At 42.7% G+C, this 18,703-nt stretch overlaps 1 protein-coding gene across 5 annotated transcripts in view; it reads left to right on the forward strand.

The window, feature by feature from the left end:
- Positions 1-18,703, forward strand: part of LOC307017819 (protein Aster-B-like) — a 68,523-nt gene that overhangs the window by 28,698 nt on the left and 21,122 nt on the right. For 2 of the 5 annotated variants that reach the window (XM_079647627.1, XM_079647626.1), the window contains exons 2-4: positions 15,815-16,058; positions 17,895-17,915; positions 18,695-18,703. The exon at positions 18,695-18,703 is cut by the window's right edge and continues 12 nt beyond it. In XM_079647627.1, the coding sequence (XP_079503753.1) occupies positions 15,815-16,058; positions 17,895-17,915; positions 18,695-18,703 (274 nt within the window). Of the gene's footprint in view, positions 1-11,823; positions 12,837-15,056; positions 15,173-15,814; positions 16,059-17,894; positions 17,916-18,694 lie in introns of those variants that run through there. The other 3 variants (XM_079647630.1, XM_079647628.1, XM_079647629.1) reach the window with 3 other exon arrangements.

Genomic DNA, 18,703 nt, shown 5'->3' on the forward strand with positions numbered 1-18,703 from the left:
TCCTGTCTAGAGCTAAGGATTGGACACCCTTTGGTGAGGGAGGGAGAGAAAATTGAAAAAAATTGAAAAAAGGTTCTTGGTGCTCCGAGACTTTGAGAGTATGTTGCTTAACTTGTGTGGAACCCGCTTGCAAAATTTGGGGCCGCTGTGACCTTCAACCAGGTCGCAAACTAAAGTTAAAGGTCATGTTTTCATGGCTCTCAATACTCTAGACGGCACAAAGGAAGGTCCGACAGCTTTGAGCTTGGTGTCGTTGGAATTGTCTCAAAGAGTACATGCAGATTCATCCCTCTGCTGCTCCGAATGTCAAACGTTACGGCTTAAAACGGGAAAAAGCCTTCCGTTAAGCCGCTTTCACTCTCGCTCTTGTGGTGATAGAGCACGCTAATTTCCCCGCATGCTAGGCAGTCAAGAGTATTCTAGTTAGCTTCGGCTTGATGTGGAGATGTGATTTGATGTGTCGTTTGTCCCCCAACTCCTCTTGGATGTCCTCTCCAAAGTTGAGATATTTACTAAAATGCTCAGGGGAGTTTCCTGAATTTTCATGCCGAAAGCCAAGCACTAGGCCCTGGGTAAATTAAGACGCTGATTTGGGGCACTTTTTCCACTTTCCCTGGTGCTAGAAACTCAAGTCAGGCATCCCTGGAATCGTTGCAAAAATACATTTCTACCTAAACGTAATTGAGAATGCAGTTTAGTTCTGTGGGAACGTAATTTTTAGGAGACAGGGTTGCCAGGACACACGCTGGTTAGAATAGTCTATTCTGCACATGTGCAATGGTGCACAATTCAAATTTTACAGTAATGAGTTGTGCTCTTTATATATATAGTCTATCATGGTTGTGCTAAGATGATTTTGAGTACATTGCTTTACTGTGAAATAATAGTTCAATAATGTGAAATCCAATTCTACTGTTTTATAGATATTTTGTTGTGATATTACAGGGGCTTTTGATTACAATATTTCTCTGTAATATGATACTCTTAAATGCTGTGAAATCCTTGCAATTTTTACAATATTGTTATGATATTACAACATTTGATGTGATATTACAGAGGATTTTGATTGCAGTATTTTATTGTGAAATAATAGTTAAATGCTGTGAAATCCAAGGATACAGTCATTTTTACATGTATTTGTTGGGATATTACAGGGGGTCTTGATAACAATATGTCACTGTAAAATAATACTGTTAAATGTTGTGAAATTCTGGTAATTGTTTACAGTGTAGCACTATCAACAACATGATCAATTTGGGGTGGTGTACATTTTGTAGGGCTGCCCCCGACCAAAGATTTTCCTGGTCGACCACTGGTCGTCAGGTAAGGCCACTGGTCGACCACTGATCGACCAGTGGCGCGAATGAAAGCGCACGCATAGAGAAACCGCCTTTTTCGCGCAACCGGCAAGTAATTAAATTATGATTCTGAATGTGTTGGAAAAATCAACAAGGAGACTGTCTTAACATTTTGTTAATTTATTTCAACACAACACACCATATAAAAACATCACACAACTTATGAACTTTTAAAACCAACAAAATAACTTTATAAAGCAAACAAAAACAGTCTTCTGTTAAAAAACTAAATTTAAACTATATTTTTCGTTTCTTTTAAACATGTAAAATAAATATAAATTATATAAACAAACGAATAAATAAATATAGGCTCAAGCCAACTTAAATATTTAAATATCAGTGCAAAAGTAAACAGGCCTACAGAGAAGTATTCTCAACATGAAAATAAAACTTTCAGTTTTTTCCTGAGGTCGGAATGCAAACAAAAATGATAAATATACCGCAAAAAATTAACTTAAACACTTCAGTTGAACGAATGAAGAACGAAAACTATAAACTACAAAACTATGGTGTTATATTAGGCTAGGCCTATACCTTACTTTCAGGGTTTCCCTCCGATCTTAGTCTTCTCATATTCTGAGACAAGAATACGAGTTTGTCTGTGTTGTCCGGGAGAAGTGAGCTCCGTGTCTTGCTCACAATGAAGCCGGCTTTGGAAAATATGCGCTCCGATGGCGTGGATGTGGAAGGGATGGAGTGGATGCGCTTAGCTGCTCTGGCAAGCTTGGGATAGCGTTCCTCATTCATTTTCCACCAAATCAGTGGTCCCTTGTCAACCTTGGTTCGGTCCTCCAAGTATGTCTTCATTTCATTTTTCTCCTCTTCCGTCTGTTGATCTTCATCAAAGGCCATCAGCTTTGATATGTCCTGCTGCTTTCCCCTTTGCCTCTTTGGTGTGGGCTCACTTTCCTCTGCGCCGCTGCTGTCCTCTCTCTGAGCAGTAGCTTCTTCTGCTGGAGATAAACTCTCAGCCAGATCCCACACCGTTGTGTATGCATCGTCCTGTTTCTCTGCACCGAGGAATGACAAGCTCTTGAACCGTGGGTCAAGGACTGCAGCTTGAATATATATGCTGCCCTCCAGACTCCCTGTGAGCTCCCACCTTTTGTCGAACTGCCTTCACGGTCGTGCTGTCATCATCACGACTCAACAAGTGGCGCCTCTTCATGTTGACGAGCATCGGCAGCGTAGCAGACAGAGATGCGTTTATATCTTGTGAGAGCAGCTCGGTGAGGGTGATCATGGGCCTCAGCACGGAGACAATGTCCTCCGCTGTCCTCCATTGGGCAGTTGTGAGATCCAGATCTCGGTCAGACTGGTGGGTGGTCCCGGGTTCTGAAAGCACAGCTGTAACCGGACATCTCTGTTCCAGAAGACGCTCCAGCATTGAATAAGTGGAGTTCCATCGTGTGGACACATCTTGTATCAGTTTGTGTTCAGCCACATTCTTTTGCTTCTGTTTCAGAAGCAAAAGCACTTTTTTTGATGTGTCCCACAAGGCGTCTGGCAGCAGCAATCACTCTGCAGATGGGATCTAATTTAACAGCCGCGTTTATGCACAACTGCAAGGTGTGCCCCGCACAACGAATTCCCTGGACATTACCCCAGCACGGGTTTTGAGATAGCTGTTTAGCGCACAACACCATATTAGCGGCATTGTCGTGTACCACAGCGACCCTCTTTTCTGGCGGAATCCCAAACTCCTCCATCACTTCGCTGAGTCGCTCTGCTATGTTGGCAGCTGTGTGGCTCACCTCCAGCACTTTAGTCTCCAACACGAATTAATGTAATTGCCATTTTTGGGAAATAAAGTGTGCCGTCACAGTCATGTAACCATCCATTTGGTTGGAGGTCCATGTGTCAGTAGTGAAGCTGACTGCTGTGCAGGCTTTAAGTTTCTCCAAAAGTACCTGTTTGGTCGTGTTATATATTTTTTTAATGGCGTGCATTACGGTGTCACATTTGGGTACAGTGTAACCCGGTTCGATGAACTTCATCATCTGTTTGAAACCTTCCCCCTCGACAATGTTTACAGGTCTCATGTCCAGTGCCACAAAATCTGCAATTTTGTCGGTGATGTCTCTCTTCCTTTTCTCGGAAAGAGGGGGCTTCAAAACGAGTGTTGTCTGTGAGAGTTCCAATGGCGGCTGCGAAGATGAAGTTGAGGTAGATGCGGTGGCCCTATCAACGTATAGTGGATGAGCCTATTGAGAGAAATGCACATTAATTTAAGTTTACACTAAGCCTAATAGTCCATAATATGACAATACATTTGATCTAACATGCTTTGTATTAAGGCTAGAGCCGCAGAGCGTCCATCTTTTAATGGCTTGAACGGTACTTACATGTTTCAGGTGATAAGTCATGTTTGTAGTTGATGAATGATAGGAGAATATTTGCTTGCAAAGTTTGCATATCACCTTCTTCGGGTTGTCTGTTACTTTTTCGAAATGCTCCCAAGCTCTTGATTTTACGCCTGACATGGTTAAAACTATCAGCTTATCTGACGTGAAAACAAGTGACTCACTGTCACCTCCTGTTTCCCGTTTTTTTTTCTCAATCTTTTTTTTTTTTTTTTCCGGCGACCAACGACCAATTAAATCTTGACCGACCAAAGACTCTTTGGCCGACTAACCTTTGGTCGACTCATCGAGGGGCAGCCCTAACATTTTGTATAAGTTTCCTCCCTTACATGCAGACATGCTATCGAGTTAAGTATTGGTGGAATCTCTTCCTTAAATTTGGCTATAGCACTAATGTTTGGTGACCAAGCCACAGGAGTTTTTTGACCGGAAGCTCAAGGAATTGAAGTCACAGAAAATGGTCATTGACACATTTAGCACTGTGAATACAAAGGCAACCGAAGCATCATACCGAGTGGCGTTACGGATAGCTAAGGCAGGTAAACCTCACAACATTGGTGAAACGTTACTCCTCCCTGCTGCTAAAGACATCTCTGTCTCAACTATTTCTCTCCGAGTGCAACGTATGAGGAAGCTGCCATCCTTAACCTCAACATGTTTAAAACATAAAGATAAAGAGGTTTAAAAAAGCTATTGTTTGTATTTGTTTTGTATTTGTTTGTATTGTATTGCTATTGTTTTAAGGAGGTGACGCTCAGCAAAAAGAGAAAGGTAGCGAAAACAGAGCATTTTATGACATTTTCTCTTCCTGGACCTCTTTGAAATGCAATTGAATACCCCTACATTATAGCAACAACAACAATAATAATAATAATAATAATAGCAATAATAATTGGGAGGGGGGGGGGGGGGCGCGACTGTGATTATGTTCTCTGAGGGGAGGCTGCCACTGAGGGACTTCCGGGTAATTTCACTCGGTTAGGAAGGTTCCTAAGGTAAATGGACTATTCGACTGCAGCCCGAGAATAAAACGAAGTTCCTCCATTTTTTTTTTTTCTGCAGGGAGAAATTTGAAGATCACGTGACATAGACGCGAGCCATTGGAATGAATGGAATGCAGTTGGAGCTCAACCAATCACAGAGCTTGAGAACTAATCACGGGGCTTGTCAAACAGAGCATGGTGTAGTCCTAAACGATAGCTGGGGATTCTGGGTAGTGTATTGTCTTCTGCCATCCTTTACTCCGAAAAAATATTTGTTTCTCCGAATCGAAGGGGAAAAATACAAAAGCATTGCACACAATTTAAACCAATCAATGTTGTGTAATTAACAAGGATAATCTGGTGTTTTTTAGTCAATGAGTAGTGCAAATATCACTGTAAAATCAATTGACAGTAAGGGGAATACTTACTTCCGGGTGTACAATTCTCCGTTATCCAATGGGAATGGACTCTCACATTGCCTTTAAGGGCAGCCGACACAAACGAATGCCGTGCTTCCATGAGCGTCAAATCCCGCCGCAGATGGGAATACATTGCAATCAGTTGAAAGCTATTTGCGTCCCTTTATGAAGCTGAAGGAGCCTAGGAGCGTCACAACTGCATGCCACGGGACCCTGACTAAGCGTCGCTCCTGGACGATTATGGAGTGAGAGTGTGTTGTCAGTGCCGCTTCTCGGTCGATTACCGTAAAGGAATGAAGAGCTGCTGATTTGACAAAGCAAACGCGAGAGACGGCTGAGTTGACTGCATTGCTCCACTGCACCCCGGCAGCACTGAGACCTACATCGAGATTAGATTAAACACATTTATTTCATTTGGGAACACACACAGATACCTATGGAGTTGGCCGGATGTGTGTAAATTACTGTTCATTGTCATTTGAAAACAAATGCCGGTGTCGGACAGACACAAACACCAAACACACACACAGAGCGGAACTGAGCACAGCACGAACACACACGTCATGCGCCTTGTGGACCGGACATCTCCTTCATAAAACGAGTAATAGGGGGAATAATCGGGCAGTTCGATGTGTGTGTGTGTGTGTGTGTGTGTGTGTGTGTGTGTGTGTGTGTGTGTGTGTGTGTGTGTGTGTGTGTGTGTGTGTGTGTGTGTGTGTGTGTGTGTGTGTGTGTGTGTGACGAAGCAGCCTGCAGTCGCTCTTTAGCTGTCTAATGAAGGTAAACACAACTCGCTGTGTGTAATGCCCCTTTCACACTGTAGCGTGAGACATTTCTGCAGCACGTTATATCAGTCACCAATGTGGTTAGCTAGCTATATTCACGGAGAGAAATCACACACAACCATCATCTCTTTGGTCGGAGTTCACAAGACCGTTTATTGTGCGCATGCTCGCAACAGCATCCCAGTGTGCCCAGTGTGCACGCAGGCAACACATGTTCCAAATGTAACTAATGTGATTGGCTTAACATGGCTTTGTCATATAACTAAATATGCTCAACACTCCCACTCAAAGACATGTGTATAGCTCTCTATAATGGTAAATAAAACCAAAAATACAAAACTCCAAAAAAAAAATAAAACATTTGGCATACTGGCAGTGTTCTTAAGACTTCAAAACATTTACATCTGCCAGTTCACATTACTCTCCAAACAAATATCCCTTGAAACTCTCAAACTTAGCCTTTGTCACTGGCTTGGTAAAGACATCCGCTACCATGTTTGCGGTAGGACAGTATTCTATACATATTTTCCCTTCTGTGTGTGCAGACCGTACAAAGTGATACTTTATGTCAATATGTTTGCTTCTCTGTCTGCATACTGGGTTCTTAGATAAAGCTATCGCCCCCTGGTTGTCCTCATATATCTTGACTGGTACATGCTGGTTACAACTATCTATTCCTCTTAGTAGTTGTACAAGGTACATACTCTCTTGAGTAGTGGCTGCTAGTGCCATATACTCAGCTTCGCAGGTGGATAATGCCACCGTTGGCTGTTTCCTGCTCTTCCACGATATAACTGGACCATTCTCAGTTAAGCTGAAACAGTATCCAGTTGTGCTCCTCCTATCATCCCTATCGGCTGCCCAATCAGCATCACTGTACCCCTCCAGCTTTAGAACGCTTTCCTCACATTTCTGGTAGTGTAGCTCTTGATCTATAGTACCCTTTAAGTACCTCAGTAGGTGTTTGGCTGTAGCCCAATGCTGCTGCTTTGGTTCTGCTAGGTATTGAGATAGTTTACTAACCACCCAGCTCAGGTCAGGTCTAGTACATGTCATAATGTATATCAAGCTACCTACTATCTCTCGGTATCCTGTTGAATCAATCACTTCACCCTCACTGTCAAAGTTTAACTTTTGCTCACATGGGGTGGATCTCGGTTTGCATTCAGACATTCCAAATTTTGCTAACATCTTCTCTATATGTCTCTTTTGAGTCATTTTGATCTCTCCATCACTCTGTCTGAAATCGATACCCAGGAAGTGTTTAAGTGGACCCATATCCTTCATCTTAAAACTTTTGTTCAACATTTCTTTGACATCAGTGAGTAAGGTGTTGTCACTCGCTGCTATGATTAAGTCATCCACCCATACTAACAGAATCACTTTCTCATTCTCAGTATTTCTGCTGTAGACACAATGATCAGCATCATTTTGCACAAAACCGTTCTCTGTAAGGTGATCATGCAGTAACATGTTCCAGTTACGTCCGGACTGTTTTAAACCATACAATGACTTGTTTAGTTTACACACTAAGTGTTCCCCTGTTTTTGATTTGATTTCAAAACCTTCCGGCTGCTCCATATATACCTCACAGTCGATTGGAGCATGGAGGTAAGCAGTCTTCACATCCATTTGGTGTAAAGTAAGATCCTCCTGTACAGCCACCTGCATTAATGCTCGTACAGAGGTCATGTTGGCTGTTGGTGAAAAGGTCTCTTTATAATCAATCCCTTCAACTTGACTATACCCCTTTGCAACATATCTGGCTTTACAAATCTCAGATCCATCTGGGCTCTCTTTCACTGCATATACCCAGCGACCTCCCACTGCTTGTTTGCCTCTTGGCAGTGGAGTCAGAGTGAAAGTTTCATTCTCGGTCAAATAATTAATCTCCTCTTTCATCGCATCAGCCCACATTTTTGACTTCTTAGAGTCCATTGCCTCTTTAAGTGTATTAGGTACACCATAAGCTACTCTGTAGAAATAATCTACATTCTCACTTTCGTCACCATCACACTCAGCTTTACACTGGTACTCCTTAAAGTATTCTGGAGCCTTTCTCTGTCTCGTAGGGTATCTCCTTTCTCCCTCTTCTCTCTCAGTACTATCTATCTGGGTAGGACCTGCCTCAGCAGTCTCTTCACCACTGGACTCTTTACGCTCCTTAGGCTGTCCCTGTACCTGGTTGACTCTCTTTGGTGGTGTATCTGCATAACTCTCAAAGTCTTCCCCCATGTCACAATCTGTCTGAGTCTGTCTATCTGCGCTACCTTTGGTGATGAATTTCACCAGCCTATGTTTTAGGACTTTTCCTGTCTCAGGATAATACACATTGTATGCTGGACTGTATTTGTCATAGCCTACAAGGATCCCCTTTTCACATCTAGAATCCAGCTTCTTTTTATCCTGCTTATATACATAGCATTCAGAGCCAAATATCCTCATGTTAGATAGGTTAGGTGTTTTTCCTGTGAAAACACAGTAAGGTGTCTGCTCTAGCCGCTTACTGTAGCACCTGTTGCGGATTTGAGCTGCTGTCTGTACAGCATATGTCCATAATTGCTTTGGGAGGTTACTCTCCAATAGCATGCATCGTGACATCTCAAATAAGGTTCTCCAACCTCTTTCGGCAGTTCCATTCTGATGAGGTGAGTAGGGTGCACTCTTCTCATGCCTTATCCCGTTACTCCTAAGTAGAGACTGGAACTCTTGTCCCGTAAACTCTGTGCCGTTATCAGACCTTATGCACTTTATCTTTCCATATGGCGCTACATCTGCTATGAATTTTTCAGTAGCTTTTGTCGCTTCACTCTTTGCTTTGATAAAGTATGGAAAAATCATCCCACTGTAATCATCAGTAAATGCTATTGCATATCTGTACCCATCTTTATCTGCTGGTTCTATACGACCGCATAGGTCTGTGTGAACTAGCTCTAACACAGTTGTAGCTTTAGCATCTGCATGCCTGTTTCTGCTTTGTGTAAATTTGCCCTGTGTGCATATTTCACAGTTTTGATTGGACATGTCATGTTTCCCTTTTATAGACATCCCTTCAACCACCTTCTCTAATTTTGCAACATCATCAAAATTGCAATGACCAAGTATCCTATGCCACGTTTGAATGTCATGACACCCATACATTTCATCAACATTTTCATCCTCTACTGTGCTAAGGTAATACAGCCTACCATACACGTCCATTTTGAACTTGGTACCATTCTTGTTGACCAGCCAGTCATTACCGTCCTTGAAGTGGACCTCAGCTCCGTTGGCTGTCGCTGCTTTGACTGAAAAGATGTTTTGTGGAAAAGATGGGATGTAGAGCGCTTGCTTGAGCCTCGTTTTCACCTGTCGTCCTTCGCTGTCCAGCAAACAGACTTCAGCGTCTCCCCTCATCTTCGCCATCCCGCTCACCTTGGATCCGTCGGCCAGCTCGATCATGTGGTCCTCGGGTCTGAAGCTCTTGTCAACTGTTTTGAACTTTGTGGCGTCGTTGATCATGTGTGCTGTGGCGCCGCAGTCGACCATTAGACCTTTCTTGTTCCCTCTCTGTGTAGGGCAGTCACTCATCCTGAAGAAACTGAAAGATGTTGGCTCTGCCCCCGTCTCTTCATCAGCTTTCTTCACATGGTCACGGCCTCGTCCTCGACTGCGCCCCATTCCTCGCTGTGGTGTGTCCCATTTTCGTTCCTCTCTTCTCACGTGGTACCCGTCAGGACATATTCTGGCCATGTGTCCCTTTTTACCGCACGTGTAACACTCAACATCAGCCAGGTCCATTTTCTTTCCTCTTCCTCGTCCTCGTGACCTCGTTGCCCCGCTAGATTTCATCACGTTGTCTTCTTCAACATTCACGTCACTCTTCCCATATTTTTCTGTACTCTCATAACTTCGCAGTTTCGTTTTAAACTCGCCAAACGTTACAGTGTCATTCGTCTGGGTGATGTGCACGACGAATGGCTTGTATGAATCAGGTAGCCCCTTAACTACCATAGCTATCTGAAGCCCATCACTAATGTGCTCTTCTGCTCTTCTCAATGACGTGAATATAGTTTCTGCTCGAATAATATAGTCAGTGACCGTTTCATTGCTAGCCTTATGGAGCGAGGAAAGTTCACAGTACAAACTCACCACGCGGGGTTTGTCTTTTCCTGCATAGTGCTCGCGAAGAATATTCAGTGCTTTTCTTCCATCACGTTTCGCGTCCCTCATTACTAACGACAAGCTCTTGTTGTCCAGACATTGCACTAGCTCTGCATATGCCTCACCGTTCTTGGTTTCATCTTCCGCGAGAGTTTCTTCGTCATACCCATCTATCTCCGGGTCTTCCGAGATAACTTCTCTGAGACCACGTAACTCCATGTGCGCGAGGAACCTCGTCTCCCAGAGCTCGTAACTTTTCTCTTCACCGTCGAATAAAAGTCTGAACCACCTTTGGCCTGCATGACTGGGCCCATAACCTGTAGCGTGAGACATTTCTGCAGCACGTTATATCAGTCACCAATGTGGTTAGCTAGCTATATTCACGGAGAGAAATCACACACAACCATCATCTCTTTGGTCGGAGTTCACAAGACCGTTTATTGTGCGCATGCTCGCAACAGCATCCCAGTGTGCCCAGTGTGCACGCAGGCAACACATGTTCCAAATGTAACTAATGTGATTGGCTTAACATGGCTTTGTCATATAACTAAATATGCTCAACACACACCAACGCGTTTTCAGGGCCGGCTCTGTGCTAGAGTCTGAAAAGTACCGTTGTTCCTCTTCACACCGCAGCGGCGCCGCCTCTTAGCTCCGGAATCCGGTTTGTTTCCAGCTCCAAAAAATTGACGGTCTAGAACAGGGGTCGGCAACCTTTTTGATATGAAGTGCCATTTAAAAAAAAAAATGTTATCAGCGTGCCAACGATCGAGAATTGTCAACGGAGGGGGAGGGGGGGGGCGGTTTGAGGAGCTTGACGCTCGTCAACTATCAGCAGGAGGGCGGGGGAGCCTCGCTGCGGGGAAGCAGTGTGTGGACCTGTCAGCGCAACTTACATGATGCCGAATTCAACAAACACATTTAAATAATTGGTTTAAACGGCATAATAATAAGGACGATCGTCCGTTCTGTGATTCTCCAGAACACACAAATTATGATATTAGGGTCATGCAGAGTGAGATGAGATCGCTGTCCCTTTAAGAGAGAGAGAGAGGGGTGTGGCTTGTGCATATGTGTTTGTGGATGGTAGAGCGACAGTGAGGGAACGTGTGTATGTTTCTGGAAGTGAAACGGGAAAGCAGAAAAACAGAGGTCTGTGATGTATTTTGTGAAACAGAAGAACAGTTAAATAAATGCAACGGCCTCCCAAGAAGAGCTCGCCTCTCTCCAGTCATTTAAGCTAAAGTGGGTTATTGAACCTGAAGCTTGTTGCTTCTGCCCTCCTCGACTACGGTCTGGGAGCCGACAGGAAAGTTCAACACACAGATGGCCAGTCCGCCCCTTTGTAGCATATTATTTCGATGAGAGATGAGCAGAACGCCACTGGGCTTTCAACTAAATAAACACAGCCACGCAAAAACTGCGTCATTTGTACAGCTCCTTATGGGTACTGCAATTAGTGAAGTGCTTTCCTCCGTGGTGAAACGATCAGCATTGCACCACGGAGGAAAGCGGCAGAAAGTCAACTGGAGATAAAGAGAGCGGGGCTGCGTTGCGTGCATGGCTTCCTTCTGCAGGTAACGGGGAGACGCGCTCTGGCGGCGGTCCCGCGTTCAGGATCCGAAAATTAATTTAAATATTTTTGCACACTTATTCCACTTATTCCTAGTGTGCCACTGGTTATGGTGCCGCGTGCCAGCATTGGCACGCGGCACCGTAACCAGGGGTTGCCGACCCCTGGTTACGTAACCAGGGGTTGCCGACCCCTGGTCTAGAAGCAAGGCTCCGGAGCTAAGAGAAGGCGCCGCTTACGTCTCTCTTACGTCGAGGCGGGGGCAGGAGCATGGGGCAGTACGTTTGTGTCAATCACTTGCACGTCACTTCTGGTTGTGTGTTTCGACAAATGTCTAAGTGTTTCGACAGTTGTACATTTGTCTCTGTTTGTAAAAGTGTTTCGCATCTGTTTGTTTTTGTTAATGTTAAATAGTTTTTTCTTTGGTAAAAGTGTTTTTGCTAATGTCATTTTGTTTTATAAAATCTACATTTGTTTTATAAAATGTACATTTGTTTTATAAAATGTAAATTTGTCTCAAGCTTTGTTAAAGTGTTTCACACTTTGTAATTGTCGATTGCACCTCTCAGCCACCGTAAAAGAGAAGGAGCAGATTAACATTATGAGAGTGTGTGTGCCTCTCATTGGATGTCAGAGCTTATGTGTGCATGTTTTAATGGGGAGGGGCCAGCAGAATGGTGTGACAGTGAGGGTTAATCCTCGTCATCAGCGTTCATTCATGAAGCTCATGCATTAATGAGGAGTGGGAGTGTATAAGATGCTGAAGCCCACTGTGCAGAGCGGCAACAGGAGCAGGTATCAAGCTCTGGGCTCTGGCATCCAATCACTGCATAGTGGGTTGGAAGGGGGGGGGAGTGGGGGGCTCAGAGAGGGCGGGATTAGTGAAAGAGTGGCAGCAGCAGCAGCCTCTGAATCACATTGCAGGGAGTAAAAGAGGGGGGAAAAAGGAAGGAGACAGAAAGGAAGCATAGAGAATTGGCCTCTTTATCCATCTGAACTGCATTTCTTGGAGGGGCCGTGTCTGTCTACCAACCCATCGTTGCATGGGCGCTTTGGCACGGATTCTCAGCGGCAGCCCCATTCTCCACCTCCTCTTCCTCCTCCTCTTCCTTCTCTCTGCTTCCTTGTCTCCTCCTCATCTGCTGTCTGAATGAATGGATGAATGAAGCAGGTAGTCTGATGCTGTGGGTTGAGCTCCTCCATGGCTGCCAGGTTGGTCTCTCCATATAATGCCTTTTCCCGCATCCCTGTGTCCCTGTTGCTCTGTGCTGACAGGAGTGTGTGTGTGCGTTTGATACTGAGGGAGGGTGTGTCACCTTGCACCATTTTACATCCGATGGTTAGGCTAGGTTAGAAACACCAGCCCACATCCAGTGAATTACACCCCACACACAGCATGATCATCGTAATGTATTTCTGTCATGGTGTCTGACAGCTGCACCGAGCGGGGTGAAATGAAATGAGATTAAATATAAAAATATATAGGCTGTTATTTCCCAACGTGCCCACAGTTAAAGCATGATGATCTAAAATGCAATATTGAGTCTGATTGGAGGCTTGTGTTATCTACAAGTCTATAGAGTAAATGAAGGATTACATAACTGTAGAGCTTACCGTAGTCAGTCAGCGTTCACTGTGAAGTAAAAACTGACAGTCATCAATACTGGCATCCCAGCATGTGCTAACACGTGACTATTGATGTCATAATGTTTGCAGGAAGCCCAGATTGACCTCTATAGCTCGGTGCTGTTTGTCATTTGACCTTTGACTGGGGGCTGCGATGCAGGGGGAGGAGCTTATCGGTCAGCCCCAGTTCTCCTGGTTAGTTCCCGCGAAAACATGGGGAAGCCATGATGTTCCTGATGTTAGATGAAAAGCTATAGGAATGGTCTTGGAATGAGCCCCAAGAGAATCTCATTATTCCTATAACTGATTCAGCTATTTCTAGTCTTTAATATGGGTCGAAATGTGAGACACTGAGGAGTGTATTCACAAAGGATGGATTACTTCCGCTGATAGCACCATGAATTGTGTATAATTGAAAACCACTATCTGCCCCAACTCAAGGTCCGATTCACAAAAGACATTGCACTTATGACATTGCAGTGCAAACACTTAGCAGAATACATTTCCAGAGTTGATTACAATTTTCCAACTGTATGCACTTGGTACAATTCTCCATGTGAAATGTATAAATGTTCGCAAATAAGTGTAGGCAGAGAGAATTTATATGTTTGTATTTTTAGTATACATGATACAGGTCCTGTCTGCCAATGTGAAGAGGTATTCCTCCAAACTGCCAGCAAGGATTTTATATTTAGCAGAAAGAAATTGTATTTGGGATTGAAAATCCCAGTGTGTAATGTGTGCTTCAGTTACCATAAACTCTATGAACACACTAATCATTGCACTGTAATCTCACATGCTATTAGCACTGATCTTTGGGAAATGGAGTTTTGCAGTGACGCTTATTTGCCAATTTCTGCCAAATGCCAATCTGAATATGTACGAATATCACAGGAGCACAGACATGTTATTTACTTGGCAGCGCAGTTAGGGGTGCATATCAACATTTGCCAATGCGTACAGTTTATTACTGCCATAAAAGCCATTCATCCGTTTGTGTATTTGTATTAGCGTAGCTGTTTAGACCTGCACTACAGTAACAGTATAGTACTGTACCTCTATGGTTGCCTATAATTACTAGTTAAGCAGTACTGTGATAATGTCTTGTTTATGTGGTCACCTAGTTATTTGTGTCAGAAGTAGGAGAGTTTACTGGGATATTGGTGTAAAGATTCCTCATGCTGTTGCTGTAGTAGAGGCAGCTTGTCTGTATAGCTGCAGGTGTTAGTTCTTGATGTGTCAGAATTTCATATGTTGTAATTGTTGGAGGATACAATTTTACTAATACATAACAAAATTGCACATTTGAATTGTCCTTAAACTTAAGTGTTCTGAATTTTTGAAGCATTTTATTCCTATTGCGGGTGTTTAATCAGTTTTTTGGAAGATGCAATATTTAGCTTTTTTGTATCAGCATAATGGAAAATTAGCTTAAAAGACGGATGTTTTTTTTTAAGAAAAAAAACGTAACCCCATAACAGAGCTTAAAGTATAGTGAATTGGGCCCTTACAGGTGGACACTAACATCATGCACCACAAACGAAAAAACTAATGCTGCTTTGTTCCTGCTGGGTGTGTAAATTAGCAACTGTCTGCTTAAGACTTAATGATGTGACTGATTCAGATAGTATGTCCTCAGTTTGTTCCACTACCACAAAGAGGCCAAAGATTAATACAGCTGAGAGCTCTTTCATTCAGTATTGGCATCAATACTGAATATCAGTTGGTAGATACAAACCCTATAAGGACCAGGTCACAACGATATGTGGGTTAAAGATTTAACTACAGAAGGTATTGAATGTTAAGCACTGATGGAAGGGGAAGCGGTGAAGAAGAATCAGGGATGTGGTCTGTTGGCTGGTCTGCAGGACGGACTGAAGTCCAGGCAAAGACGAAAGGGCAGAAAGGAAGAAGCGGTGAAGGTATGTTCAGATGATGGAGGAATGAAGGGAACAAATGGATATAGGGAGGGAGGGATGAAGAGAGGAATGATCAAAGGGAAGTAGTTAGGGCTGTATGGAGGAAGGGATAGGGGAATATTTGGAGGGAGGAATGAAGGGACACTGGCAAAACTGAAACGTTAGCTTTAATTAAATTAATTATTTCAACAGATTTAGCATAACTGTAGGAAGTTAGATGAAAGCAATACTATTAAGTTGAACCTAATATATGTTATACAAACTTAATATTATTGCTTTCAACTAACCTAATGTAGTTATGTGAAATCTGTTGACTTAATACAGTTAATTAAAGTCAATGTTTCAGTTTTTTCTGTGGATGAATAAATGAAGGGAGCGAGGAATGAAAGTATGTAGGGATGTGGGTAATAATGAAATAGGAAAAATAATGGATGAATTGAAGGGAAAAAGAAGTTGGGTCGTGATATAGGAGTCAAACAACGCCAGAAGTGTTGACCTGGTAGCTCAGCATGTTTAGAGGTGTGATTTAGGCATGGACCTGCTCCCAAACCTCAGTTAACTAATTCATTTCACTAGTGGTGACCCTTGCGGATGTCCCATAGTCATTCCAAAATCCAAGCATCAAAGTGTCTCTCTCTTTTTCAGTACTACCACTGCCACCTCGGACCGGAGCACCCCAGCCTGCTCTCCTGTGCTGCGAAAGCGTTCCCGCGCCTCCACGCCCCAGCTGAGCCCTGATGCTGACAGCAGCATGGTGGAGAAGGGCTCCTCAGACCAGGCCTCGGACCGCTCCCCCACCACTGAGCAGACCATACAGCACCAACGCTCCACCTCCCAGGCCCTCCACCCCACCAACAGCAGCAGCCGCAGCGGGGGCAAGAACTCCAAGGTGAGCAGACAGAGGCGGACATTGGCTTAACAAAAATGTGCTTTAATTTTCTGACACAAAGCATTACTCCAAGTCAAGAGAGGTTGGCATTACTGCAACGATATTGTCATTACCTTTTAGCTAATACTAGAAGTATTCACTTAAATTAACAAAGTAAATAGGTCATTGCTACAGTGCATTGATTATGGTGATTTAGGTGTAGATTGATGGTACAAAATGAAACTCATAATGATCTTACATGCAGATTATCTACCAAGGGTTGACATGGGGGGTTTAATTACTGCATGTGTTCCTGTTGATGTCAAAGGTATACCACTTGTTTAAGTGAACCAGGGTCCACAATGTTAACACATGCAGATGGGCAAGATGGGCATAAAGAAAATTTCCCCTTGTAAAATCTATAAGAAATAATATATTTTGGCACTACCAGTTAAACATGGAAACAATATCTATAGTAAAATGTTGTATCCAAAACACAAACATTTGTAAAATCATAATCTGAATTGGCTGGTGCTGGTTGATTTGCTTGTTGGTTGAATAAGAACGTGTTGTGTTTGTTGGTATGAACTGGCAAAGCTGGATAGCCTTACTTCTCAATATGAGCTTCACTCAGACACACTTAGTATTCTGAACTGTTCACAATGTGGATGATAAACAGGGACTTTGGTCACCTTACACAGCATGTAACAGGAGGAAGGACACAGGTAGTAGATTCTGCCGTTTTTCTTTGTGATGTGCTGTTCTGGACTGTTATTGAGCTGTTGTTCAGGGGTCGGACTGCGGTGGTGTGGAATGTCAGATCAATGTTATGCATTTCCATTCAAAATGTAGTGGAGTAGAAGTATAAAGTGTCATAAATCGAAAATACTCAGCTAAAGTATTACTATAAATACCTCAGAATCGTACTTCAGTTAAAGTACTTCACTACATTACACTACACTACATGTACAACAACATCAGAGACCGAATACTGTTGAGCTGTAGAATCCGCCAATAATATGGTTATAATCAGGATGTATACAGCCTGTTATCCTATGTGACTCTGAGTATTTGAACCATCAATTATCACATGTCATCTTTCTGTAAGTTCCACTTGTAGTGTGTCCTTTAGGACTTAGCTCACTGCAGCAGTAAACACACTGCTGGATTCATGCAGATAGTCATGATACAAAGGTCTATGATCTATCTATGATCTAAATCATCAAATCACCAAATCACAATAAGGATTTTCAACAATTGTTCATATCATTATCTAGAAATCATTGCTTATCTTGGAAACATCCTCAGATATGATAGAACACAGCATCATGGCCCTCTTGTGGTCCAAACATAATCTGTTTTATATTCTGAATAGCACATTGGGATACTAGGTTTTACTATTATTTGAAATATTGTATTGTACCGCATACAGAACTTTAATGAGCTTCCTCTCTTATCAAATATTAGCTGAGGTGAAGTATCAGACTAACACTTTGAAAACCAAAATTGCTGTCATGTAATGCTTCTTCTGTGAGTAATGTAAAACAACTATCAACTTAAAGCTGATTGTTGTCACCCACATAAACCCAGATTCACATTATTGATCATGACTGCATAACTCATATCTATATGCAACTGTCATTTTCAATTTAGATTTCCTATCCAAGGACATCACCTTTAGTTCTCTGCCCATTTCTTCTGTCTTGTTTTGTTTTCTTCAAATCTTGCACTGACTTTGAATGTATTCGTTTTTTTGATTACCGCATAAAGTCATGGACTCTTTTAATTCATCCTTTTGCCATGTCTCTTTTATGTTTTTGAATCGACTTCTTTCTTTCCTTCTCATGCATGCAATAGTCTCACCAGCGGCATACTAAAGTAAGCACGATTCTTTTCTGGATCTTTTATTTCTCCTGGAACTCATTATGTCTGGGACACACCAGCTGAGCTATCTATTCTGCAACTCGAGTTGCCTAAACATGTCTGAATATTGTTTGATTTCTTCTGCTTATTTGACAGAGTCTGTAACAGAGCTGAAATGTGTCCGCCAATCTTTGAATAAGCATCAGTCCCCAGTAAAAGTCTACTTAGTTTCCTGCTACGGCTGTCACTGTTTTAAGCAACTTATACAAGTATTATGTAAGTGTGAGATACACACAGTGTGTTTTGTACATTTTGATACTGTTGTTTTGTTATTTTTGATGATTCCTACAAATGAAAAGGTCTTTCGGGTCGGTGTATGTGAGTCCTGTTTTGGGATAATGATGCATGTTTACATTTTTTCTTTGTCACCGAATGTAATAACTTGAAGAAATGCACATGTTTGCGTTTATTTCTGCAAGGTAACATTGCCTCATTGTGGCACATATGTGTAATTGGTTAGGATATTATAAAGACCCAATCTCACTGCAAACAACTGGATATATTAGTCAAGCTTTAAACTCTGTAAGTCCAACTCTATTATCTGCTTTAAGGAAGCTCAGGTAGACGTTAGAAATGTTATTTTGAGACATATTATTGATCTCTAAAGTACTTTGCATCAATGACACTGTTGAGAATGTATTACTATGAATGATTGTATTAATGAAGTTCTTCCTCTTTCTCTTTTTCTCTTCTCCCTTCCCCAACACCTCCACCATGCTTCCCTGTGACAACAGAAAAGTCCG

Source organism: Notothenia rossii, assembly GCF_949606895.1.
Source record: "Notothenia rossii genome assembly, chromosome: 9".
In the NCBI taxonomy this organism is placed as follows: Eukaryota; Metazoa; Chordata; class Actinopteri; order Perciformes; family Nototheniidae; genus Notothenia; species Notothenia rossii.